Source organism: Cetorhinus maximus, chromosome 13 (assembly GCF_964194155.1).
Source record: "Cetorhinus maximus chromosome 13, sCetMax3.hap1.1, whole genome shotgun sequence".
NCBI lineage: Eukaryota > Metazoa > Chordata > Chondrichthyes > Lamniformes > Cetorhinidae > Cetorhinus > Cetorhinus maximus.
The window spans coordinates 24,438,158-24,463,308 of NC_135891.1; the positions used below are offsets into that span (position 1 = coordinate 24,438,158).

General features: G+C 42.1%; 1 protein-coding gene across 5 annotated transcripts in view; it reads left to right on the plus strand.

Annotated features, from left to right (window-relative positions):
• Window positions 1-25,151, plus strand: part of ptprt (protein tyrosine phosphatase receptor type T) — a 1,450,199-nt gene that overhangs the window by 621,701 nt on the left and 803,347 nt on the right. For all 5 annotated transcript variants that reach the window (XM_078555116.1, XM_078555118.1, XM_078555117.1 and 2 more), the window contains exons 5-6: window positions 4,952-5,067; window positions 21,630-21,804. In XM_078555116.1, the coding sequence (XP_078411242.1) occupies window positions 4,952-5,067; window positions 21,630-21,804 (291 nt within the window). The remainder of the gene's footprint in view (window positions 1-4,951; window positions 5,068-21,629; window positions 21,805-25,151) is intronic.

Consider the following 25,151-nt stretch of genomic DNA (forward strand, 5'->3'; position numbering starts at 1 on the left):
TCTGGATTACAACGACTTGTCGCAATCTCCCCAGAGGTGCATTGGATGGTAAATTGGCAGCTTGACTTCCGCTTGTCCAGGGTGCTCACCCGAAACAGCTGTACGGCATCTTGAAAATACAAATCAGGATCAACACCTTTTTTAAGGACCCCACTAGAAATTGTTATCAAATGGGCAAAAAATGTACCTAAATGACTCTAAAGTGGTCTAATCAGAGCTCTGGAGTGCCGACGATGACCCACCAAAAGACAAGTTAATTTCTTTATACTTTTGATTCTGTAGATCCAGGAGGAACAGAAATATTGTAGCTATTCTGGATATCCGCTATTGTGAGCACAGGCTTGTTGTCCCAGCTGTGTTTCTCCATATTGGAGATGAACATACTAGATAGAATGATATTGAAGCAAAATTGGGTAGTTGTGCCACACTGTATAAGAATAGAACAGATGCACAGAGTTCGCACATATTAAGATTCAAGTTTATCTTGTAAGAATTTGTATAGTGATCCGCTGGCCTTTGAGCAAGTTGGATGGACCCATACATGTTAGGACGCAGTATATGCAAAAACTATTTCCAGAATGGAAGAAAAGACCAGGGCCAGTAATCAATGAACCAATAATCCAGGATTCCAATGTCATTCTGATGGGAAAAAAACCCAGTCAATAGTAATAGCAAGTCATTTTCAATATTGGTGCAACTTGTTTCTAATGTTAAGTACAAGGAGTTCCCTGACTGTTGCTTATGATGTGAAAATATTTGTATGATTGATAGCAGTCATGTAGTTGAATCCAATGATCACTCAATGCTGCACATCTGAAGCTTTGAAGTCATTCCTAGTTTGTTATCAAGTGAACTTGTTAATAAGTGTTACAGCTAGGATGTTATAAGAGTAGGAAAATTGTCCAGATTTTTTTTTTGCCTCTATACGCCTAGGTACCATAGCTTTCTCTACTGTATTGATTATTGGGACAGAGAAGTCTACCAATAATAAACTCCAGATCTAGATTTACCATGCCAGAATATTGTCACACTTCTCTTTTAGTGGTTTATTCTCCAGTAATTCATTGCTTTATATTTTTCATTCTATGCATCAGCTAGCAATCACAGTTTTCTACAGTATCTCATTTTGCCATAGCAACAAGGAATTCTTACACAAATCTTCTTGTTTTCCCCGAGATCATGCTATGCTTGCTGGGAAATGACATCAAAATTCTGAGTTAGTTTTTGAAGTAAATTATTTTAATGTTAAAAAATACTAATATATTCTTAGTACAATTCCTCCCACCCCCCCTGCAGTAGCTATTATTCTGGCAACCTGACATCAGATTGTTGTTATAGCAACAGGAAAATTATTAGGCTTGTCCCTGTTCTCTGATTGCTTAGATGCCCTATTGGGTCTGGTAGGAGTAGGTGGCTGATTTTGAATTTTGATCTATAATCAGACATCAACTCCCAGCATGTCTACCAGCCTTCACATCAACATAAATATATACCACATGGATATTTTAAATTCATTTTTGACATAAAACACAAATTGTCTGTTATCATTTCAGAGATACATAAGACACTCTGGATAATTTCCAACTTTACTAGCCGGGCTGTAATTTGGTGGGGAAAGTCTGCCCCTTTGTGTGTAACCCACACAATTTTGGTTCCATTAAAGGTGTCCAAGAAGCAGTCAAAAATGACCCTTTTTCTTTGCTTATCTTATTCATCATCGCCTCAAAGGACGAACATGTGCGTCATCTGGGGTGTTTGGTAGGGTTCCGATGGGTTCCTAGGTGACTGCTAAGATCGATCTGCTCCAAAAAGGTTCTGCTAAAAATAGGACAGGATACCACAGGTGATGGATTAGTTTTTACTTACACACAGTTGTTAAAAAATGGACAGCAGAATGTCGGCTGTGCTATTTCAGTTCGTATAAAATTCGGTAAATAACCAGTGGACGGGTAAGCAGCACAGGCTGCTTATGATGCCTCTTGATGTTGCTGTATTATGAACCTCTCTCCATCTGCCAAAATTTATTACCATCCTTTCTGATATTTTGACTGGAGTGAAATGCTGAAACAGGAATTTTTCTGATTTACCCTTGTAATATTCAGCTTCGTATGTTACTAAAGTATGCGCAGCACCATTCCTCTTTGTGTTCCCAGACAGGCAGCGGTAATGAGGTCTCCATGATTTTGCCGACATTCTCATTAAGCGAAAGCAGAGGGGGTAAAAGGGATAAAGGCACAAAACGGAAAGTGGGGATTTGGAGAGATGTAAAGTGACTTACAGAAATGAGGAAAGGATGAGGATATCTCTACGCTGCAGGAATAGCTCGGAACATTCACATAGAATGGGTAGGAGGGGAGCTTGGAATAAGAACAATAATTTTAGAGACACAGAACATGCGGGAGGAATGAAACTGAGAGCTGTGGTAGACAGGCGTATCTCAGAAAATTGAAGCGGAGTCAATGACATGGAGAGGAGGTAAATGTGAATCTCCAAGAAGCAAAGATAAACTAAGATTCCAATGATATGGAACAATTGAGGCAGAGATTACTCTGAATGCATGGATTGTGTGAGGGCAAGGGAAGATTTTCCCATCAAGCCCATGTTGTTTTCAGAATTGTGGAACAATCGGCAACAAGACTTAAGAATAACTGATGATTTTCACATTCTAATAAGTAAATATTACCCTGGAAAGGGTGATATGACATGACAAATTTTATTTTGTAATAACATAATTGTTGCTCAGCTCCTCTGCATCTGTACCCTGTGAGAGACAAGGCACGTTGCCAAAATAAATAGTGTAGCCTAGATTTAAACTAAGGTAGACTTTGTTTATCTATTGTATTTATATCCATTACAGCCCTGATATTATCTGCAATAAGGAACTAATGAATTTGCTTATTTTGCTATCATAACTGAGACTATCACCCATATATATTCAATTTATTTTAAATGGATGTATAATTCCATTAAAATAGCAGAAGCAATTTTATATGAATACAAACATTAATATAACTATGGTGTGATTTTATTGGTTATATAAATTTCTATTTCTGTATATATTTTTATGACCTTTTAAGTATTTTTGAAAAATTATTTCATATTCTATTTTTGTCCTTTAAATGTAATTTTCCTTCCATCGTCCTTTCCACCCCATTAAGTTCCCTTAGCAGCCCAGTTTTGTTAAAACTTTAAAAAAGGTGGAAGACTGGGTGAAAATTTGCAGTTAGATTCAGCCTGGTAGTTTTAGGCTAAACTTTTCCCCTGGTGATTTCCTCAAGATCTTAAGACCCTGGCATTGCAGCCAGCAATGAATGAATGGAGCTCACTGTTCATTGAAGTTACCGATTTGGAGCTGCATTTTATGCGGGGAGGGGTGGGGAGGGGGGCACTATTGCTGGAACCCCCACCACCCCCACCCGACACACATTACAAAAATCGGATTCAAACTGACTGAATTTCAAAACAGGCCGCAGTGTTAACATGCAGGGGACAGCCTAAATGAGCAGAGAGTGGGACTTGCGCCCCTCAATGCATGCAGGTCCCAGAAGAGAAATGGACCCTGGACTAAGTAGGTCCCGGGCTTTATAGGGCAAGATGGGATCAGGCACCCTAGGGAGGAGGGTATAGAGGATGGGGGGATGGGTTTTGGAGGCCAGACAGGGAAGTACAAAGGGGTGTATGATCATGCTGGGAAGGGGTCCCCAATGTACACAGGGCACCCCTCCTTCCTGCGTTTTAACCAGTTGGATAAAAAAAAAAACGGCCTTTCCACCCGCCCATGCGTAGGCAGCATAATATTTGGGTCAGTTGGCTTGTTAGCTAAGCTCAATTGCCCATTAACTTTTTTAAAAATGGCGGGCATGCTGCCAATTTCGTCACACACCTGCTTACTGTTTTATGGGGACCTGCTCAGGGGTGGGTGGGAAGACAGTGGCGAGCCACCCATCATAATTTACATCCCTGAAAACACACCCGGAGGGGACTGTAAAATCCAGCCCTAGCAATCTAAAACTGCACAGCATCCTCCCAACTTCCCCACCTTCTATTCCTGCAACAAGGGATCGAGGACCTTTGTAAGCAGAGCAAGCAACAGCTTGTGTCCCTTTACCCAATGAGATTTAAGAACTCTCGGTGAGAAAACCCATCTGAACCAGGCAGTGCACATTAGAACAGTTAATTCAATGTTAACTCGATGCTAAATCATGGACAGAAAGTGAAAGAAAGAGTGGGAAAGAAAGCTGGGGTGACGAAAGAGAAAGGGGTTTAAAACTTATTATTTTTTAAAATCCCCAGCAATAATTAAAATCTAAAGGAAGAAGACATCACACTTGTAAAAGTTAATTTTTGGTGCTGGATAGACTGTGTGGCAGTAAATAAGCATTATCGCAAACTTTAACATTTCACTTACACTTGAATGGAGAAGCCCGAACATTTTTTGAATTGTTTAGCAGATATCTATCACTTAAGAACCACAACATCACACCATTGCATCTGTTTGACTGAAAAGCTTCTCAGTGAGATACTGTTATCGTGAAGTTTCCAGAGGACCAAGGCAAATTTTACAGCAACTTCCTGATTTCTGCATTTAACCACACAAATGCAGTCAAATGAAGTTGCAGTGTGATTTACTTTTTAATAACAATGTTGCTGATACACTCATCATTATTTGCACCATAAGATTGGGGCAATGAGTTTTTGTGTTACTGTTTTGATATTTTTAAATCATTGATTCTTAACTTGCGCTCAATTGGGAACCTCTTTGGGATTTCTACTGATTAGCCACTGTACCTATTGGTGCTTAAACAGGGGTCCTGGCAATCTCCACTGGTTATGGTGGCCAATTGGGAGAATCCCCAAAGTAATGCCAGGCAAATATTTTTGGCCAATAAGTTAACTGTAATGTTGGGACTGCCAACTGATTAACCTTGTTACTTTGGGAATTGTTCTTCAGGGAAAGCCCCTCATTTTCTCCGGCTTCAGAACGTGGAAGTGAACGCAGGACAAAATGCCACATTTCAGTGTATTGCTGGTGGAAAGTGGTCCCAGCATGACAAGTTATGGTTGCAGGTTTGTATTTTGTTTCTTTTTTTCCCAGATTTTTAAAAACCTATTTCCTTTTTCTGATGTTTAAATTTTAGTGCACTTCAAACAATTGCCTTTAGGACCTGGAAAGGAGCACATAGCAGTGATGCCTCTTTGTGCTATTTCTCTTTTGCTTTGTTCTCTTATGTGAGGGCAGGTCTGAGCATCAAAGGGGTATAGTTCAGTAAGTAGTGCCATTAGATCTTCCTCCATGTTGAAAAATATCTTTTTTTTCGGTTGCTCAAAAGGGAAGAACTGTTTCTCTGCTTTTGGCCCTAATAAATGAATTTGACAAATGTACTTGCTCTAGTGGTTCCATGACAAAACAATGCCTTTCTACTCTTCAAAGGATTTTTAGAGATTTTCTCCTATCCCATGGGAGGTGGAATCAGAGGCTTTATTGTGGTTGGGGGGGGGAGGGGTGGAAATAACGTTGACTGGAATTGGAGGCCTGGGGTCCGTTGGGGGAGATTGGCAACCTGATAGGAGGTGGGGGGAGCCTGAGAGGATGAACCGGAGGTCTGTTGGGGTGGACTGAGGGTCGGGTAGGTTGACCGAAGGCCTGGTTTGAGTGGAGCAGGTGATAGGCCCAAGGGGCATCCTCCATTCCGAGTGGCCAACTCAGGAATGATTATTACCCCTCTGTTCATATAAAACAAATTTAAAATGAACCAGCCCCTACTTCAATAAAATTGAAGTTGATTTGTGTAAATTTTTCACCCACCCCCTCATTATGGAGGGGAATGAGCTTTATCAGAATGTGCATCATCCCAAGAATGAATTCCTTTTAACTTCAATTCTTAAATCAGTCACTTCCATGCCATTTCCAGGGTCAAGATTTTTTTAAAACCATGATTTTCTTTTGGTGGAACATTAACCCATCTGAGCTGGTAAAGGAACAAAAAAGTTGCATTTATATAGCACCTTTCACAACCACCAGACACCCCAAAGCTTACTTTTTACTTTTCACTTTTTGACATGGAGTCAGTGTTGTAATGTAGAAATCACAGCAGCTAATTTTACCACAGCAAGCTCCCTCAAACAGAAATGTGATAACGCAGATAATCTGCTTTTAATGTTGATGATTGATTGGTAGATATTGGCCAGAACACTGAAGATAACTGCCCTGTTCTTCTTTGAAATCATGCCATGGGATCTTTTACATCTACCTGAGAGAGCAGACAGGTCCTTAGTTTAACCACTCACCCAAAAGGCCACACCTCTAATAGTACAACACTGAAGTGTCAGCCTTGATTTTTGTGCTCAAGCCCTTCAACCCACAATCTTCTGGCCTAGAGGCAATAGTGGTTCCAACTGAGCAATGTCTGGAGAAAATGTATTGGTTCCATTTCATGTAATCTCTCCATTCTGGGTTTTGTAGGCTGATTTTGCAAATGTACATTATTGGCCTTGCCCACTTATCAAACAGTGGACAGCAAAGCGTGGGCATTGCACCTGCAACACCCCGATATGTATGGTCAGTGGGTTGGGCTCCTTTCCATTAGCATGCATTCAGAAATGCAGCCCTCTTGTCTCTAAGGTGCTTGTCAACTCCCTTTGTAAAATGTGTACTTTTAATCCTAAACCTTGGGAAGTAAAATCCTGGATTGAAAAATCCCAATGATCTAGTCAGAGAAGCCATGCAAATGCTTGATGGTTAACCCGACTTTTAATGTGGACGATTGGTTTTGTGTGGCAGGAAAATTATATGAAATACACTGGCTTTGATTATGGCTATCTTTAAACAGAGAGAGGCCTTCACACATATTTAAAAGTCACAGCTATTGGCAATTTTAAAGGGCAAATTTTAACCTAAAGGAAAGGGTGGGTTTGGGCCATGCGTGGGAGTTGAAGTCTTAGAAATCAAATCCTTGACCTAGAAATGCCTCCAATCCACCCACCTCCGCTTTTAACTGCGGCCAGAAAGTAGGTCAGCAGCCTGCCTGTTCCAAGGAGGAGGATTGGCACTTTAAATATAATAATAAAGTTGCGAGCCTCATTGTCATTCAGCTTTCCAGTTAGTTGGTTGTGTTTCTGGATCCTCAAGGAACCCGACAGCTTCATCCAGATGAGGCCTTGGTGAATTCAGAAGGTGAGTGCGTCACCTACCTCCTGGGTACAGTGTGCTTGCCTGAGGAACCCCTGTGATCAGGCACCTCCCTCCCCGAGGATCTTCCCCACAAGGCCTCCTATCTCACCCAGCACCTCTTAGGCCTACTGTCTTCTTCCCCCCAAAGCCAGGCCTCTGATTAGCCCCACTCAACCCCACTGGTCAATGAGCTACCCATTCAGCGCCCCCTAGCTCCTCCCAGGCTGCAAATCTTCCCCAACAAGCCCTAGGCCTCTGATTCCCTTCAAGGTTGATTTCCCCTCCCCAAGACTTCTAATTTTCCCCTCCCCACTGGCTTCTAATCCCTCACAAGGCTTCCAATTTGGCTTCAGGCCTGCAATTCAGGCAAACCCCTCCAACCCAAAACCCCCTTACCTTCCCCCTCCTCCATTGCTTCCCCATTTCCACCCCCAATTTGGCCACCCCCCCAAACAAGGCCTCTGACCTTTCCCATTTCCTCCCAACCCTTCCCCTCCACATCCCTAAGGCACAACCTTACATGTCTAGAGGTCTTCATCAGCTGGCTCCTTTTGTAATATGCCTTTAAGGGATATCAGAATGACATCACTGGAAGGGAAATGTGCTGAGATCCAGTCTTTGGGAGAACTATCTCCCCATCGGGGGGGTTGGGCAGGACCGGGCACAGTTGGGCGCGCAGCCATTTTACGTGGGCGGGCCAACTAAGGCTCACCCAGCATGATGTGTGCCCAGAAGTGCTGAGCGCTCCCTGTGCGGGCAGGGGTGGTTGCCTGAAGGGGGGAGTGCGCTCTTTCGTGCACGTGCATGAAGGAGCGCTGAAATCTCCCTGAGGCACAGAGCTGCCTCAGGGAGATTAGTTTAAGTTCTGAAAATTTTAATAGAAAAAAAGAAAAAAAATTTAAGGCATGTCCCCTCATGTCAAAGTGTCACATCAGCTGGGACACGTCTATGAATGTTATTAAAAATTTTTATAAAACTTTAAATACCTTCATGAAACCTCAACCTGCCCATGGATGAGGTTCCATGAAAAATGTGAAGGCCGCCTGGACTCTTCGCCTGCCCACCAATCTTAAGGTTGGATGGGCAGCTCAGTTTATTGTTTTAATTGATATTTAAATGGCCTTAATAGGTCTTTGACAGTTCGGTGGGCACGCAGCCGACTTGGGTGCGCGCCTGCCGAACTGAAAATCTGAATGATGCGCGGTGATATCGGGATGCACGCCCGATGTCACTGCGAGTCATTTTACGCGTCGGCAAGCGGGCCCTGACCCCGCTCACTGACCCAAAAATTCTGGCCTTAGTCCCACTTTTGCTTTAAGCAGAGTACACACACAGGTATAAAGCTTGAAGGCATCAGAGATATGTAAAACTGTGCTCATGTGCCTAGTCTTAATATATGTACCCACAACATGTTTACCCAATCCCTGGTGAGTGATTGGTGCCTTGTGTCTTGTACAGTAAATAAGCTGAAAGTATAATATCTTTGTAACAACACAAAATTATCAGTGGTAAGACAGGTGGCAGCAAGATTATGCACAGGTACGATATGGTGAACAGCCATAGATCATAATACAATGCAAGAGAAGACTCTCGAATTTTGATCAGACCACAATGAAGTTGCATCGCTGAAAAGTGTTGAAAACCCAGTGTGGTGACTGTGAGGCAAAGCTTGGGAGATACAACACCAGGCTAGTGCGCAATTAGAGAGCAGGTAAGCAGACAGATCCCTTATGGTGTGATTACAGTGCCGAGCCTGTCAACTCCATGAGTGGGACAACGTGTCAAGAGGACCAGCACTGGGTTAGCTCAAATGGGAAAATGTGAGTGATCAGGGTATGGGCCAGATCGATAGTGAACAAAGCCAATCAAAAAAAAAATCAGATAAATTGGGCCAGAGAGGGTTGCAATTATAACGTGTGGCTTTGGGAGTTGCTGAACAATAAATTGAATAAAAAGTAAAGACGCCATTACTCTGTGGTGCATTCCCGCCACAATTTGTCTTCGTGGGTGAAACTTCAGAAAAGCATGTGAAAGCAGCTACAGCGGTGCTCTTCCCAAGGCACTACAGGAGAAGGAAGGTCAAAAGGATATTGTCACAATGTCCACAAAACTCCCCAGTTTGAATTGGGATGTAGCTGACCTACTGTCCAAATTCAAAATGTTTAAATAGCCTACAGAGCTATGGTTTCTTAATTCAGGTGTGTCTGGACCAGACAAGCATGCTATAAAAATTCACCGAGCAATTGGGAATGAAGATTGGCACAGGCTGAACACAGCAGATAAGCTAAAGGATCCTCAGGAGATATGGACTCATTGGGAGAACAGTTCAGAATTAGGTTGAACTTCCGTATTCGTCGGCTTGAGTTCATATCATTTCAACAACAGCCTACAGAATCCATAGACTACTTTGTCAGCAGATGCAAACAAAGTGATTTTTCAAATGCAGAGCTAGCAGACAGAATTGTTGAGTTGGTGATCGCATCCACTCCCATGGATGAAATTCCAGAAAGATCTCTGCTAGACAAGCCCAAAACATATAGCATCGAAGAACTACTCAAGGATGGATGTAAGTGTGAAGCAATCCTCACAGGTTGACAAAGTTTACAGGTCCTAAGTACAAACCCAATTGTTGACGCACTTACTAGAACACCCAAACCTAGCAAGATATGTGGAAAGTGTGGACTTCTGTATGCACCAAGGAAATGCCCAGCTTTTCATCAATTCTGCCATGCATGTGGCAGAAAGGGCCATTGGCAGAGGCAGTGCACTGGAGCAAAGGCTGATTCAGCAACAAAGAGCCATGTGCTGATCCAAACATACCATACACAACGGGTACCTTCAAGCAATAAAAATGACCATCCGGTATTCCATCAGAAACATACAGGAGGTGATTGGAAAACCAGAAAATGATGATGATGTGCACGATGAGATGAGGAGCAATGAACAAATGTTTCACACCGTCAATCTCGTGGAAAACATAGATACCGTCACACCTTCCAAAATGCTTGCCGAGATTCGAATCATTGTCCTAAGAAAGCTGGTAACTATTTGTTATTGGCCAAGATTGACACAGGGGCAAGTGCCAATATACTTATGCGAATTCTAAAAGACAAGCATCCACAGACATTGAAGGCCAAGACAAAACCTATTGCTGTGAAACTTTCAGTGTACAACAGTTCACTAATTCCATGTGCAGCATCCATAGTTTGGAGTGCAAGTACAATTAATCCTCCTGGGTATCACAGATGTTCTACATTGTGGAAGCTAAAGGCTCAGCAATTGCAAGTATGATCTGCTTCATTTTGCACAATGCAAATGCCAGCAGCTACAAGAAGAAATGGCAAAAGATTCTACACAACAGAAACTGTGGAAAACTATCATCGAAGGATGGCCTGATTCAATTCAGCATGTCCATGAACACCTGAGACCATTTTGGCCTTATTGGGATGAGGTAGGCATCTCCTGGGGAGTCATGTTTAAAGGCAGGCAGGCCATCATCAGGCCTTTGTGACCTGATATTCTTCAACAACTTCATCACTCACACATGGGCATAGATCACACGAGAAGACTCTCAAAGAGAGACAACCTCTTGGCCAGGTTTGAACAATGACATTGAATTCATCATCAAGAAGTACGAGGCATGTTAAGGGCATATGCCAAGTCTGCACAAAGAACCACTGATTCCACATGGAAGTTCCTATCCACCCTTGGTCCAAAATCGCATCCAATCTCTTTCGTTTCCATGGCACTGCCTTCATCATCATCGATGACTACTTTGCCAAGTCTCCATTATTTGACCATTACACAATACATCAAGCATAACTGTCATGCACATTCTAAGTGCTATTTTCAGTCTATTTAGCGTGACTAGAGAGATCATTACAGATATCAGTCCACAATTTGTTGGTAAGCCATTTCAGAATGTGTGTGGGAAGTGGAATATCGATCACACTATTACCTCTCCTCATTATCCTAGAGCTAACAGCCTAGCTGAATGAATGATTCACATGGTGACATCTCTAATTCTCAACTGTAGACAGACCGAGCAAGATCTACACATTACAATGTTATGCCTGAGAGTGACACATAAGTGCAACTATTCTATCACCGGCAGAGCTCATGTTTGGAAGACCAGTACGTACCTGACCCAATTTCCACCCTTGCGCAACTGAGGCCTGAATCAACTCTTGACTCCCCACCCCATGACCTGACTCCCCCCCACCCCCACAAGGCCCGACCAACTCCCGCTTCCCTGCCACACAACCTGACTCCTGACTCGCCCCCTCCAGGCCTTACCCAGTTCCCGCTTCCCCACCCCAAAACCGGACTCCTGACTGCCCCCCCACAACCACCAAAGGTCTAACCTCTCCCAGGCCCAATCCAACCTGACTCCCCCTCAAATCCTACCAACCTACCTTCTACCAAAGGTATTTGTTAAAGACCTTTAAACTTGTCTAGACCTTTAAAACTTACCTGGTTTATGGCAGCTAGTGCTGTAAAAAAAAGGTTTATATAGTGGCTTACTTACCTACGACTGAGCTGCCCTCGACTGTAGGACCTGAGAGCACGGTGCACTACACAGGTCTCGTCCAGCCTGAGTCAGAAGTTTGGGTGAGATCAGAGTGGCTGAATTTCAAGGTAAGTAACTACGAGCGGAGTGGCAATCCGACTCAATTGGTACTCAACCGGAATTTACGAGCCAACAAGTTTGCATCCAGGATTCCATGAAAGGTATGTGGCAACCAACCGAGGTGGCAAGGATTTGTCCAGAACCAAGGAGCTACGAAGTCATTACACACAAAAGTGCAACGAGGCATAACTGAGGACAAATCAGATCCATTCCATCTCCTTAACCACTGTGCAGTCCTTTTATTTTTTTTATTTTTGTTACAGAGTCCCTTTAACTCTTTTCGAGTTATCAACAGTCACAGATTGCAACTCTTTTCGAGTACAATCACAGTTCTTGGTTTCCGGGAGTGGGACATGAACCCACAACCCTCTGATTCAAAGGCGAGGGTGCTACGAACTGAGCCACAGCTGAATCCTCTCACCGTGCAGTCCTATTGCAACCAGGAACAATATCAAGGAATGACAATCACATGAATCACATTGATCAATTAAGTAAACCTCATGCAAGATTACCATTACAAGATCTGGGTGTATCAGCAGATTACCTTTACACTTTAGAGACTCATAGATTCATCAGTTCTCTGTACTTATGTAATGGTAACTAAACATTATCATGTATGGTAAGCAGTTATACTTCTTTGGAAGGGGGAAAAGTATCTTTTTTTTAAAAAAGGGGGCATGTTGTCATATGCCTTTATGGGATATTACTAGGAAGGAAATGTGTTGTATGACTCAGTCTTAGTCTCACTTTTGCTTTGAGAAGAACACACACACAGTTCTGATGCCTTCAAACTTTATACACATGTATAACTGTTGTCCTGTGCCTAGTCTTAACGAATGAACACACAACGTGTTTACCCAATCCCTGGTGAGCAATTGGTGCCTTATGTCTTATACAGTAAATAAGCCTAAGGCATTATATCATTATAATAACATGACAGCTCCCTGCTTGACTGGAAGTCAAATGTGTCAATCAGCCTTTGGTTCAAAACTGGGGAACAACCCATAACGTCACAAGCAACCTTCTGGCCCACCCGCTCTCAGTTGTTAAGGCAAGTAAAACTTTCACTCAAGATCTCTAGAATTTTTGATATGGTAGGGAAGAAAATCAAGTGTTATTCTATGGCCATCCATGTTTTGAAATACCTCCAGTTATGATAATCAAACAGTGTCTTGGGTCAAAGGTTCTATTCTTACCCAGGTTCACAGAATTTCTGCATGCTTTATAATATGCAAAGGGTTCTATCTTCGCTCGTTATAATTTCTTGCTGGATCCAGTGGTCATTATATTTGATAACCTTTCAAGAAGAACTTGTGTCCAATATGTATCAACTCAGCTAATTAGGTATCTTCAGTAAAATTTGACATATCTTTACAAGAGTGAACCCTTAAAAATCCCAACCCTTAACCATGCAAATTGAGTGCTATGGAAGTTTTTCTGTTTATGTAAAGCTCAAAATGCATTGTGGTTTTTTGCGCACCAGTGTCGCACTGAGTTACTGCATCTATTTGCAGCAAAGCTGTGATAATTGTGTTTTAAGATGGCTCCATGCCATCACAATAGTCTAAATGCAGCCTAAATCCAAAATCAGGCTCTGACCTGATATCAGAATATAAAGAGTTTTAGATAGTTTTGCTCAGGTTTCAATTAGACCATAACTTTGCAATTATACCACACAAATTTAATGTTGATATGAAGCAGAGACTGCTTTGCACTAAAGCTAAACATGTTGTGTAACTGTGCCCCTGGTTTAACTTATGCTCTAAAGATTCTATTTTCTGGTCCTCAGATGTATGTTTGACCAGGGTTTATGCCCTTTAATGTCCAAGTCTCAGGGTCTATGAAAACCTAAAGCTCCACCTTGGCCATCCCAATGTTTTTTCAAGTCTAAGGCTATTGCCTGGTAAAATGTTTCAGATGATTGGCTGGGTAAATAATTGATTTTACTTTTAAAATGACCGTTTTTAAATGCCTATATTTGTATTATAAAGGGAAAATCAGGACACACACTAGACTCAACCTGTTCCCTTCCCACACCCCAACCATGACACATTTTGCACTTCTGAACAGATTATTTCATCACATGTAGTACTAAATTGAAAGTATCAACATTTCCTCTTCCTTTTTTCATATTTGGTTCTGTCTTGGGGTGCATTTGCAGTACAAGTTCAGTGTGGGTATAAAGCAGTTTCAGGTTCCCAGAGTATTAAACTTATAGCATCTTATGGCCTGAACTAACTGTAGAGTGAAGTTGGGCCTCACCTCTTGGGAATGTCACTCTATAAAAGAGCTGGCACAGACACATTGAGCCAAATGATTCCCTATGTGCTGTATCTTTGTTTTCCAATCCCTCCGTGGCCTCATGTCTCCCTATCTTTGTAACCTCTTCCAGCCCTAAAACCCACCAAGATCTCTGTGCTCCTCCAATCCTGGCCTCTTGTGCATCCCCTATTTTAATCGCTCCACCATTGGCAGTCAAGCTTTCAGCTGCCTGTGCCCTAAACTCTGCAATTCCCTCCCTCAACTTCTTCACCTCTCCAACTCACTATCTCCTCCTTTAAGGTGTTTCTTAAAACCTATCTATTTGACTAAGCATTTGGTCATCTGTCCTAATTGCTCCTATTAAGCAGCCAGCCATGATTTACTACAGTAAGGAAGCTATGTAGATGCAGATCATTGATGTTGATTCCCTGATTTCATTGTCAGGTCAGGCCCAACTCCTGATTCTGGTTGTATTCACATTTTATCTGCAGTATTTAAGTGAAGCAACCCACTTTGTTACAGTTACAGTGCAAATGCTTTGGGACTGAAAGTTAAGTGGTTTCTTTATCCAGTTAATTTATGGTACTGTTTTTAAGGTTATTTCTTATGTATTTGTGTGTTTTCAAGATGGAAAAGTCTCTATAACGTCAATAGTAAGAAAATATGCCTGTGAGAAGAACTATGAAACTCTTGAATTAAAACATGATGAGCAGCAACTTTCTTTAGAATGGTTTATTGGAATGACCATTAAAACAAATTATAATGAGAGAAATGTGATATAGAGCTATTACTATTGTTCAAATCATTTTCATGTTATCTCATGGGCATTAAGAGTAATTTTATTGCTCTAAAACATTTTCAATAATGGATAATTATTGACACACAAGGAACTAAAGGACATTGTAAACTTATAAATGTTTACTCGTGGGATAATTTTATAGCCTTCTCGTCAAATAGTTTCCATTTATTTAATCACTAACTTAACAGTTGGAAGGAAACATGTGTTTTCTTGGTATAAAGTTTCAACTGATAATTCAATATAGTGAATTGTTATGCATTTTGCTGTAATAAATATTGTAGTAATATTGTGATAAATTGTCAAACAATATTTTGTTTATTATAATCTATGTGAGACATTATTGTTTCTGCATTAGATTGCTTTCCAACCGCAGTCTTGTATGTGGACACATAAATCATTTTTATATTTGGTGGTGGCAATCAGCTTTAAAATTAAAATCTTATATTTTTCACATTGATGAACAAAAATGCCTACTCTTCATTGGTAGGCCTGTTAATATTGGACTTGAAAGATTAATTTGACAATATATATTTTCCCATAACTTCAAGGTTCTTCAAAGTCTATTATAAGTTTGAAAGCTGGCACACTGCACCGCCTCTCAGGTGATATATAGGGAACACTGTTAAAGATGTTTCTAGTTGCTGTGGGTTTACAGAATAATAGTTAATTAAAGCAAAACAGTTATGTTCAGTGAACGCTGTGCTACAATTTATTGCAATGAAAATTAAAGCAGTTCACTGCAGTGAATTATTACTTGGAAGCTATCACAAGGAAACACACTTCACAGCCAGTCCACAAACTTGCAATTAGCTCAGGGGATAAATAAATGGAAACTATTTGAACAGTTTTGTGAATTTACATACTTCCATAAAGTCAGTGGTGAATAACTAAACACTGTCTTTGCCAGCAGTGAACTCCAGTGGTCTTCACATAACTGATAGAGCATCTGCAACTTAAAACCACAATGAGAGATTCTGCTCATTCCATGGGCATGCAAAATCTGCTCCTGATAATAAAGTGTGTTGCTGGTCACTGTAGACTTATAGTGTAATGTAATTTTCATGTGTGCGAAATGTTTGATTTTGAGATTGACCATGAATTTGTTCTAAAATTTTATGCATTCTGTATATGGGTGGAGATGAACTGATCCATTGTGCCACACAATAGAATAGCAATAACAACAACCTGTATTTATGTAGTACCTTTCATTTAATAAACCATCCCAAGATGCTTCACAGGAGCATTATAAAGCAAATTATGTCAGCGAGCCACATAAGGAGCTATTAGGACAGATGATGAAAAGCTTGGTCAAAGAGCATCTTAAAGGAAGAAAAAGAGATAGAGAGACAGAGAGGGAATTAGGAAGGATATTCCAGAGCTTACAGCCTTGGCAGCTGAAGACATGGCCACCAGTGGTAGAGGAATTGAAACTGGGCAAGGTCAAGGGACCAGAATTAGAGAAGTGCAGATATGTCAGAGGGTTGTGGGGCTGGAGAAGATTACAAGCAAGGATAGGAATTCTAAAATTGAGGCGTTACTTAATTGAAAGCCAACCAGTCAGAGCAGGACTGATAGGTAATTTAGCCTGGTGCATATTAAGGCACTGACCACAGAATTTTAGATGACCTCAAGTTTCCAAATTTTAGACTGTGGGAGACCAGCCAAGAGTGCATTGGAAGAGTCAGGTCTAGAGTTAACAAAGTAACGGATAAGGATTCTAGCAGGCAGGCTACCTGAGACAAGGGCAGAGCGAGGCGATATTTTGGAGGTGGAAATAAATAGCCTTACTTAGGCTGTGCATATGTGGTCCAAAATGCATCTTGACACCAAGTTGCGAACAGTTTGCTTCAGCCTCAGACAGTTGCCATGTAGAGAGATGGAACCAATGCCTAAAGAACTGAGTTTGTATCAGGATCCAAATACAATAGCTTCAAAAAAAATCACCATGACCCCCACCATCCTTGCAAGCTACTGACCCATCCCCAACCACCCTTTCCTCTGCAAAGTCCTCGAAGGTGCTGCCACCTCGCAAATTCTTGGCTATCTTTCCCAGAACTTGATGTTTAAATCCTCCAATCAGGTTTCTGCCCCTGCCACAGTACCTATATAGGTCAAGCCACAAATGACAGCCCATATGATGGCAACAAAGGTAAACATTCCCTCCTAGTCTTTTTCAGCCTGTCTGAAACCTTAGACACAGTTGCCCACAGCATCTTCCTCCAACACCTCTTCACTGTCATCCAGGTGGTGGGACTGCCTGGTTCCATTTTTATCAATCTAATCACAGCCAGAAAATCATCTGCTGTTTCTAGTCTTCCTGCTCTCACACCATTACTTCTGGTGTCCCCCAAAGTTGTATCCTTAGCTCTCCTATTTCCCATTATGTGCTGCCTGTCGGTGACATTATTCAAAAATGCATCAACAGTTTTCATACGTACACTGATGCCACCCTCACCACTAGTCTCGACTTCTCTAACTTATCAAACTGTTTGTCTGACGTCCAGTACTGGATGAGTACAAGTTTCTTCCACTTAAATATCAGTGTTATATCCATGTTGCAGCTGGATGAGAAAGATGAGAAGGATTTGAATCTGTCAGTGGTCAGCAGTCAGTTATGGGAAAGTCCTTAAATTAGTTTCTAAGAAAAAAGTTAGTAATCATTGAGAAACTGCAAAATGGACACACAGGTGACAGATATAATTTAATATAAATATGTCTGAGGTCATGTATTTTGGGAGAACAAACAAAGACTGGCGATGTAGACAGTCCAAAGGAAATGAAAGTGTGTGGATAAACAAAGAAAGTTAAAAGTTCAAATCTAAATCGCGGAAAGTTAAAGATAATGGCCAATATTTTTTTGCTCCTCAGTCGAATAGTGATTGCCGACTCACCATGCCCACCTTGAGATGGTGGAATATTTGCTCCGGGTGGTGAGGGTGGGGGCCGGGGGGCCATGAATGCGGGATGGAGTTGGGCCCGTTGCCCCGGGTACAGATCGGAGGCGGCCACAGTGGCTGCCGAGTGCTGAGACGGACAGACTAAGAGGCCCATCTCGCTTCTCTGGGACCTCCCCAGTTATTTTATTAACTATTAGGCCCTCTCGCCCACCCCACTCCATGACAATTATTGGCAACTTATGCCCCCACTCCAGACCCCATGAAGTCTCATGACATCAGGTCAAATATGGACATGGAAACCTCATGCTAGTTCCCCCCCACCCCTCCCTCAGCTGATGAATCAGTGCTCCTACACTATTTGGAGGAAGCACTGAGGGTGGCAAGTGCGCAGAATGTACTCTGGATGGGGGACTTCAAAGTCTATCACCAAGAGTGGCTCGGTAGCACCACTACTGACCAAGCTGGCCGAGTCCTATAGGACATAGCTGCTATACTGGGTCTGCAGCAGGTGGTGAGGGAACCAATGAAAGGGAAAAACATACTTGACCTCATCCACACCAACTTGCCTGCTGCAGATGCATCTGCCCATGACAGTATCGGTAGGAGTGACCACCGCACAGTCCTTGTGGAGACGAAGTCCCATCTTCACATTGAGGATACCCTCCATCGTGCTGTGTGGCACCACCACCGTGCTAAGTGGGATACATTTCAAACAGATGTAGCAACTCAAGACTGGGCAACAGTGAGGTGCTGTGGGCTATCAGCAGTAGCAGAATTGTACTTGAACACAATCTGTAGCCTCATGACCCAGTATTTCCCCCACTCTACCATTACCACCTAGCCAGGGGATCAACCCAGGTTCAATGAAGAGTGCAGGAGAGTGTGCCAGGAGCAGAACCAGGCATAAAAATGAGCTGTCAACCTGGGGAAGCTACAACACAGGACTACTTGCGTGCCAAACAGCATAAGCAGCAAGTGATAGACAGAGCTAAGCGATTCCACAACCAACGGATCAAACCCAAGTTCTATAGTCCTGCCACATCCAATCGTGAATGATGGTGGACAATTAAACAACCCACTGGAGGAGGAGGCTCCATAAATATCCCCATTCTCAATGATGGGGGAGCCCGGTACACCAGTGCAAAAGATAAGGCTGAAGCATTTGCAACAATCTTCAGCCAGAAGTGCCGAGTGGATGATCCATCTTGGCCTCCTCTGGAAGTCCCCAGCATCGCAGATACCAGTCTTCAGCCAATTCAATTCACTCCACGTGATATTAAGAAACAGGTGAAAGCACTGGATACTGCAAAGGCAATGGGCCCTGACAATATCCTGGCAATAGTACTGAAGACTTGTGCTCCAGAACTTGCTGTGCCCCTCGGCAAGCTGTTCCAGTACAGGTACAACACTGACATCTACCCAGCAATGTGGAAAATTGCCCAGGTATGTCCTGAATATCCAGACTTGGGCTGATAAGTGGCAAGTAACATTCGTGCCACACAAGTGCCAGGCAATGACCATCTCCAACAAGAGAGAATCTAACCATTGTCCCTTGATGTTCAATGATATTACCATCGCTGAAGGCCCCACTATCAACATCTTGGGGGTTACCATGGACCAGAAACTGAACTGGACTAGCCATATAAATATTGTGGCTACAAGAGCAGGTCAGAGGCTAGGAGTCCTGTGCCGAGTAACTCACTTCCTGACTCCCCAAAACTTGTCCACCATCTACAAGGCACAAGTCAGGAATGTGATGGAATACTCCCCACTGGCCTGGATGAGTACAGCTCCAACTAACACTCAAGAAGCTTGACAACATCCATGACAAAGCAGCCCACTTGAATGGCACCCCATCCACAAATATTCACTCCCTCCACCACTGATGCACCATGGCAGCAGTGTGTACCATCTACAAGTTGCACTGCAGAAATTCACCAAGCCTCCTTCGACAGCACCTTCCAAACCCATGACCACTACCATCTAGAAGGACAAGGGCGACAGACAGATGGGAACACCACAACCTGGAAGTTCTCCTCCAAGCCATTTACCATCCTGACTTGGAAATATATCTCTGTTCCTTCACTGTCACTGGGTCAAAATCCTTGACTACCCTCCCTAACAGCACTATGGGTGTACTTACACCAATGAACTGCAGCAGTTCAAGAAGGCAGCTCCTTCTCAATGGCGATTAGTTCCAGGCAATAAATGGCCCAGCCAGCGATGCTCAGAACCCATAAACAAATAAAGGAAAACCCACCCCCATGGCCACTTATAGTCCCAGTGCCAACATAATGCCAACCACCTGCCATCCTTTGCCCTTAACCCTCCATGCCAACTCTTTCAGTATCCACCATGGTCTGACCTCGGGAACCAGTTCAGATTAAATAAAATAAAGAGCTAAATATATATTAGAGCCTTTACTAAGGGGAAAAAAATACACTACAAACCCATTTAAAACATTTAACTCTCAAATACTTCATTCCTTATAAAAACAAATAGACTTGTAATCTTAATCCCACATCAAAAATAGTTATCCTTTAATAGCCTCTGAGCTGTCAATCAAGAACTTAGCAACTACTGAGATGATAATAGGTTATGGAAAGCTGTCAATCATTCATAATGACATAATAATCGCCCTTGGGAAAATGTCAACAAACACTGTTGTAACTGCTAGAACAGATTTTTTTCAACTCCCACTGATACAGGCAGGCTGTTAAATTTTTAAAGGGATGCGGATTTCAATAAATTGACAGCTTGAGATTTTTGTGTCTCAGTACACAGGCTGCCTGTTGTGATTTAAATAACTTCACAGCTTGACAGTTCGACAGACCTTATGCACCCTTCGAGAGCATTTACGTCTACTGTAAAAATGTGTAACACCCACACTGTGGGTTAAGGCCCTTGCTAAGGCACAAGTGTGTGAATCATACCTAATCAATCCCCTTTCCCCTACTGGCAAAAAATGGGGTCTGTTTGAAATCGGGGATGAAATTCCAAATCCGGGTCCTGCTCACCATCTTTAAAGAGTCTTCCTGACTCCGTGAAAATTTGGGCCAATATCATAAAAGCCAAACAGCCAGGAGAATTTTAGGATTTAGAAATGGGGGCTGGGACCTGTCAGGAATAAAGAAATAAAGGTGGAATGACTCAAAACATTGGTATGGCCAAAGTCAGAGCATAATGTGTAGCTCTGGGTATCTCATTATAGGAAGAACATTAAAATCATAGATTTTATGATTTAAATCATAAATATGTCACCAAAATGACAACAAGGTTGCTGAATTATACTTACGAAGAGAAACTTTACTTCCTAGAGCTATTTTGACTGGAGCAGAGAAGCCCAAGAGGAAATTTAATAAGGATTTTTTGAAATTAGTCGGATGTTGGCAGACTGAATAGGGAAGTTATTTCCTCTGGCTGGGGAGCTAGGGTCAACAACATAAAGGTTTATGGAAAGAGGTCGAAATAAATTTCTTTCCCCAGAGAGTCTTTGAAGCATGAAAGGTTTTGTTGCAGGGAATGGTTGAGACAGAAACCATTGTTTCTTTTAAAGGGAAATTGAACAAATCTTTGAGGCTAGAGAATACTACAAATCTGCAGGAGAAAATAGAGCAATAGTTTTGGACTGTTCCAGCAAAGAGATAGCCGCAACGTGATAGGCTGAACGGTTTACCTTTAAGCTGTAAACTTGTATAATTCCATTATCAGACTTGGCCCAAATGAAGAGAAAGATACACAGATATGGATATTTCTGTCAACAACACTGAAATTGGATAATAAAAAAAATCAGAACTATTAAGGTAGCATTTGTTAACAAACCTACAATTTGGTGCATTTCTTAATTAAAATACATTTTATTTTACACAGCAATGGAATGGAAAGGATACAGCATTGATGGTAACTAGGGTGGTTAACCATAGGCGTTTTTCTGCCACTGTAAGTGTGGCAGATACATCACAGAAGACCACAAGTAAATACAGATGTGTGATTCGATCAGAAGGAGGTTCAGGAGTGTCCAACTATGCAGAACTAATTGTGAAAGGTGAGCTATTTCTACATGATCTTATAAACCACAAAAGCACAAATTGGATAAAGGCAATAGAATATGTTGTTGAAAGTCCATTAAGGTCAAAATTTGGCACATGGAAACATTCATTGATTTGGTTCAGCTAAGTAGGTTCAATACTTGCATATATATTGCATTCATGTTGTTGTCACTTGATAAACAGTCACATTGCACACAAATAATTACTGGTGCAAAGATCAAAATGTTTGGCACATATATTAATGCAAAACTATCATGGTATCTACAGAGGAGTTGTACATTTGTGATTTTAAACAAGACCCGTCAGATCTAACTTTATATCAGATTATTACTCTCAAATTATAAGAGCATTCAAAGAAATACATTGCATGTTATGGGTGTCTCGAAAAGTATGGCTGTCATATGTCAACCATTATATGTTGTTGGAGTTACAGGATGCCAAGTGCCTCGTGATTGCCTAATCCTAATTGTACTTGTCATATGAGAGTTCATTTGTTGACTGAAGATGGTGGCAAATCTTTGAAAACAGCATTGATTTTCTGTCATGAGGTTATTTTAACTTCACGGTTTTTGAGAAGCTGTCTATTGTTAAATAGGTGGCCTGGATCATGAGCACACAGAAGCCTTCATTCAATTTTCTTTTTTGTTAATGGGATGTGAGCATTGCCGAGAAGGCCAGCATTTATTGCCCATCCGTAATTGCCCTTGAACTGAATGGCTTGTTTAGACACTTCAGAGAGAAATTAAGTCAACCACAGTGCTGTGGATCTAGGATCACATGAAGGTCAGACCAGGTATGGACAACAGATTTTCCTCACCTGAAGGGCATTAATCAATCAGATGTTTTTTCACAAGATTCCAGTGGTTTCATGAGTACTATTAATAAGACTAGCATTTTATTCCAGATGCATTAACTAATTGAATTTAAATTCCACCAGTTGCTTTGGTGGGATTTGAACTCACATCCCCTGAGCATTCATCTAAGCCTCTGGATTATTAGTCCAGTTTCATTACCACTATGCTACCATCTCTTGTGTTATAAAGGTATTGAAAGGAAGGAACAACTAAATATCTTAGGATATTTTTCTGTGTTAAAGATGCTATATAAATGCAAGAAATTATTTAAGTTTTTATGGATAGTATTAATTCTATCATCAAATGATAACTTATAACTTTAAATTCTTTTGTACCATCCTCAACACCATTCTATCACCAGCCTTAGGATAGTTTGTCAGAAATACTTCACCTTCAAATTATATGCACCACTCACGATTACCTTTTAGTCCTGTTGAGGATTGTTAAATCTAATCTGGGTTATTTTGTTGAAGAACTGTTATGACGCAGCAGGTGATGTGTGCCAGGCAGATCAAATCCACGAGGGAAACTTGATCACGCGGTCACAATGATTTTGCAATTTATATTTATTTCGAAATGCAATTCAATAGTAACAAGTCCACCAAGACTTTAGGGATTTTTTAGAAAACCAAATTAAACATTTATTAACAAAAATAAAAGATTTCAAGCTAACAATTATACAATTTACTACTATAATAACGCCAAAATCCCTAATTAATCTGGCTTCCAGTTACACCCCAATTCAGGCAACGGTAAAAAAAAGATTGAAACAGATCCAGGCAAGTCACCATAATACCCTGGACAGTAGAATTAAAGTGGCTTTTCCCAGCTTCGGTTTCTGTAGACAGCAGCTAAATGCACAAATACTGGAGGCTTTTCACACTTCTGGTAAATCTTACAATGCCTCCTGACACATAGCCTCATTCTGCTTTATACATGTTTCTTCCTTTTTAAAGTAAATTCCATTGTTCCCATATGTCTTTGGAACTTTACCTTTCTCATAATATAAATCTTTTCATGGTGCTCATATTATCAGTAACCTTTGGGAAAAATAAACACATTGCCTGGCCTAGCTTCTCTGGCTAGGTATAAAATCCTACCATCTCTTTGAAATTCAAACTCCCTGATTTATCTAAAAATGCAACTTCCCCTCAGCTCATATTCTAAAATGTCAGCCATGTTTATGGTATTTAGCATTTCAAACCGAGCTTCTTTTAATGAGTCAAAGCTTCCAGACCAGCTGTCTCAAATTCAATTAAATCCCACACACACACATAGGCAGAAACTATCCAAATCCCACTATTAACCTACTTTTACAATAAATAACAATAATATTATGAGAATTATTATACTGTTGTGACACCCACCTCCTTAAGAGAAAGTGAACTGTCATAATTTAAAAAGATGGCTTCATTTTCTTAACCCACCTTACACGATCTCCTACACTTATCTATATACTCACACTATTACATTAACAGATGCATTCATTAACATAACAATATATATACAAATCCTTGGTATCAATAAAAATCATTCCAGTCCAGTGTCCGGGTTTTAAATGTCCAATTTTTCTTTTGAGACTTAAACTCTCGACAATGCATCAACACTTCGATTTTCTCATCGAGCCACATGTATAATCTGCAGATTAAATGGTTGCAATAATAATAAACTCCATGGGCTGAATTTTCTGGTTGATGCGCGGTGGGGGGGTGGAGCGGGAGTGGGCGGGAGCGGGCGCGGGCAGGAGCGGGCGCAGACCTGATCACTGCTCGCGATCGGGTCCGCGCTGCCATTTTATGTGGGCGGGCCAATTAAGGCCCGCCCAGCGTACTTCACGACTCCCATTGCGTAGCGGGAGTGGGCGGGCAGCGGCGGGCGCGCTCAGGCTCCAGGGTCCAATGGCGATAAAGGAAGGCCCTAGCAGCCTCAGAAAGGCTGCTCGCAATGGCTGGGTGAAGGGCTGTGCAGGGGTGCAATGAAGTTCATGCAAGTCCGGAGGGTAGGCCATCGGGGTGCACCCCTCGTTTTTCCAATGACTGCCTTGCTGCCCTCGAGGAGGTGACAGCTCAGTGGGAGGCGCTGGTTCCCCAGGATGGGAGGAGGAGCCCCCCCACATGATGAAACGTGCCTGGGAGGAGGTGGCAGAGGTGGTGAACTCCTGGCACACCCGGACCCAGTGTTGCAAGTGCTTCAACGACTTGTTGCACTCTGAAAGGGTGAGGACAATGTTGGCATTGGTCATTTATCCCAGCAGTTCGGCTTACACCCCCCTGCTGCCCCACCACCAACCTCCCCACCCCCCCCCCCCCCCCCCCACCCCCACCCCCGGCCACTCCCCGCACCACCACCCCCCCCACCCCGCCCCCATGCTGAAGTCAGCTTGAGAGGGTGATGAACAGAAGTGTTTTGCCCCCGCAGCATGTGTTACACTGAGTCCCACAAGACTGGTTTGGGGGCAACCTGGAGGAGCTGCACCTAGGCGCAGTGCT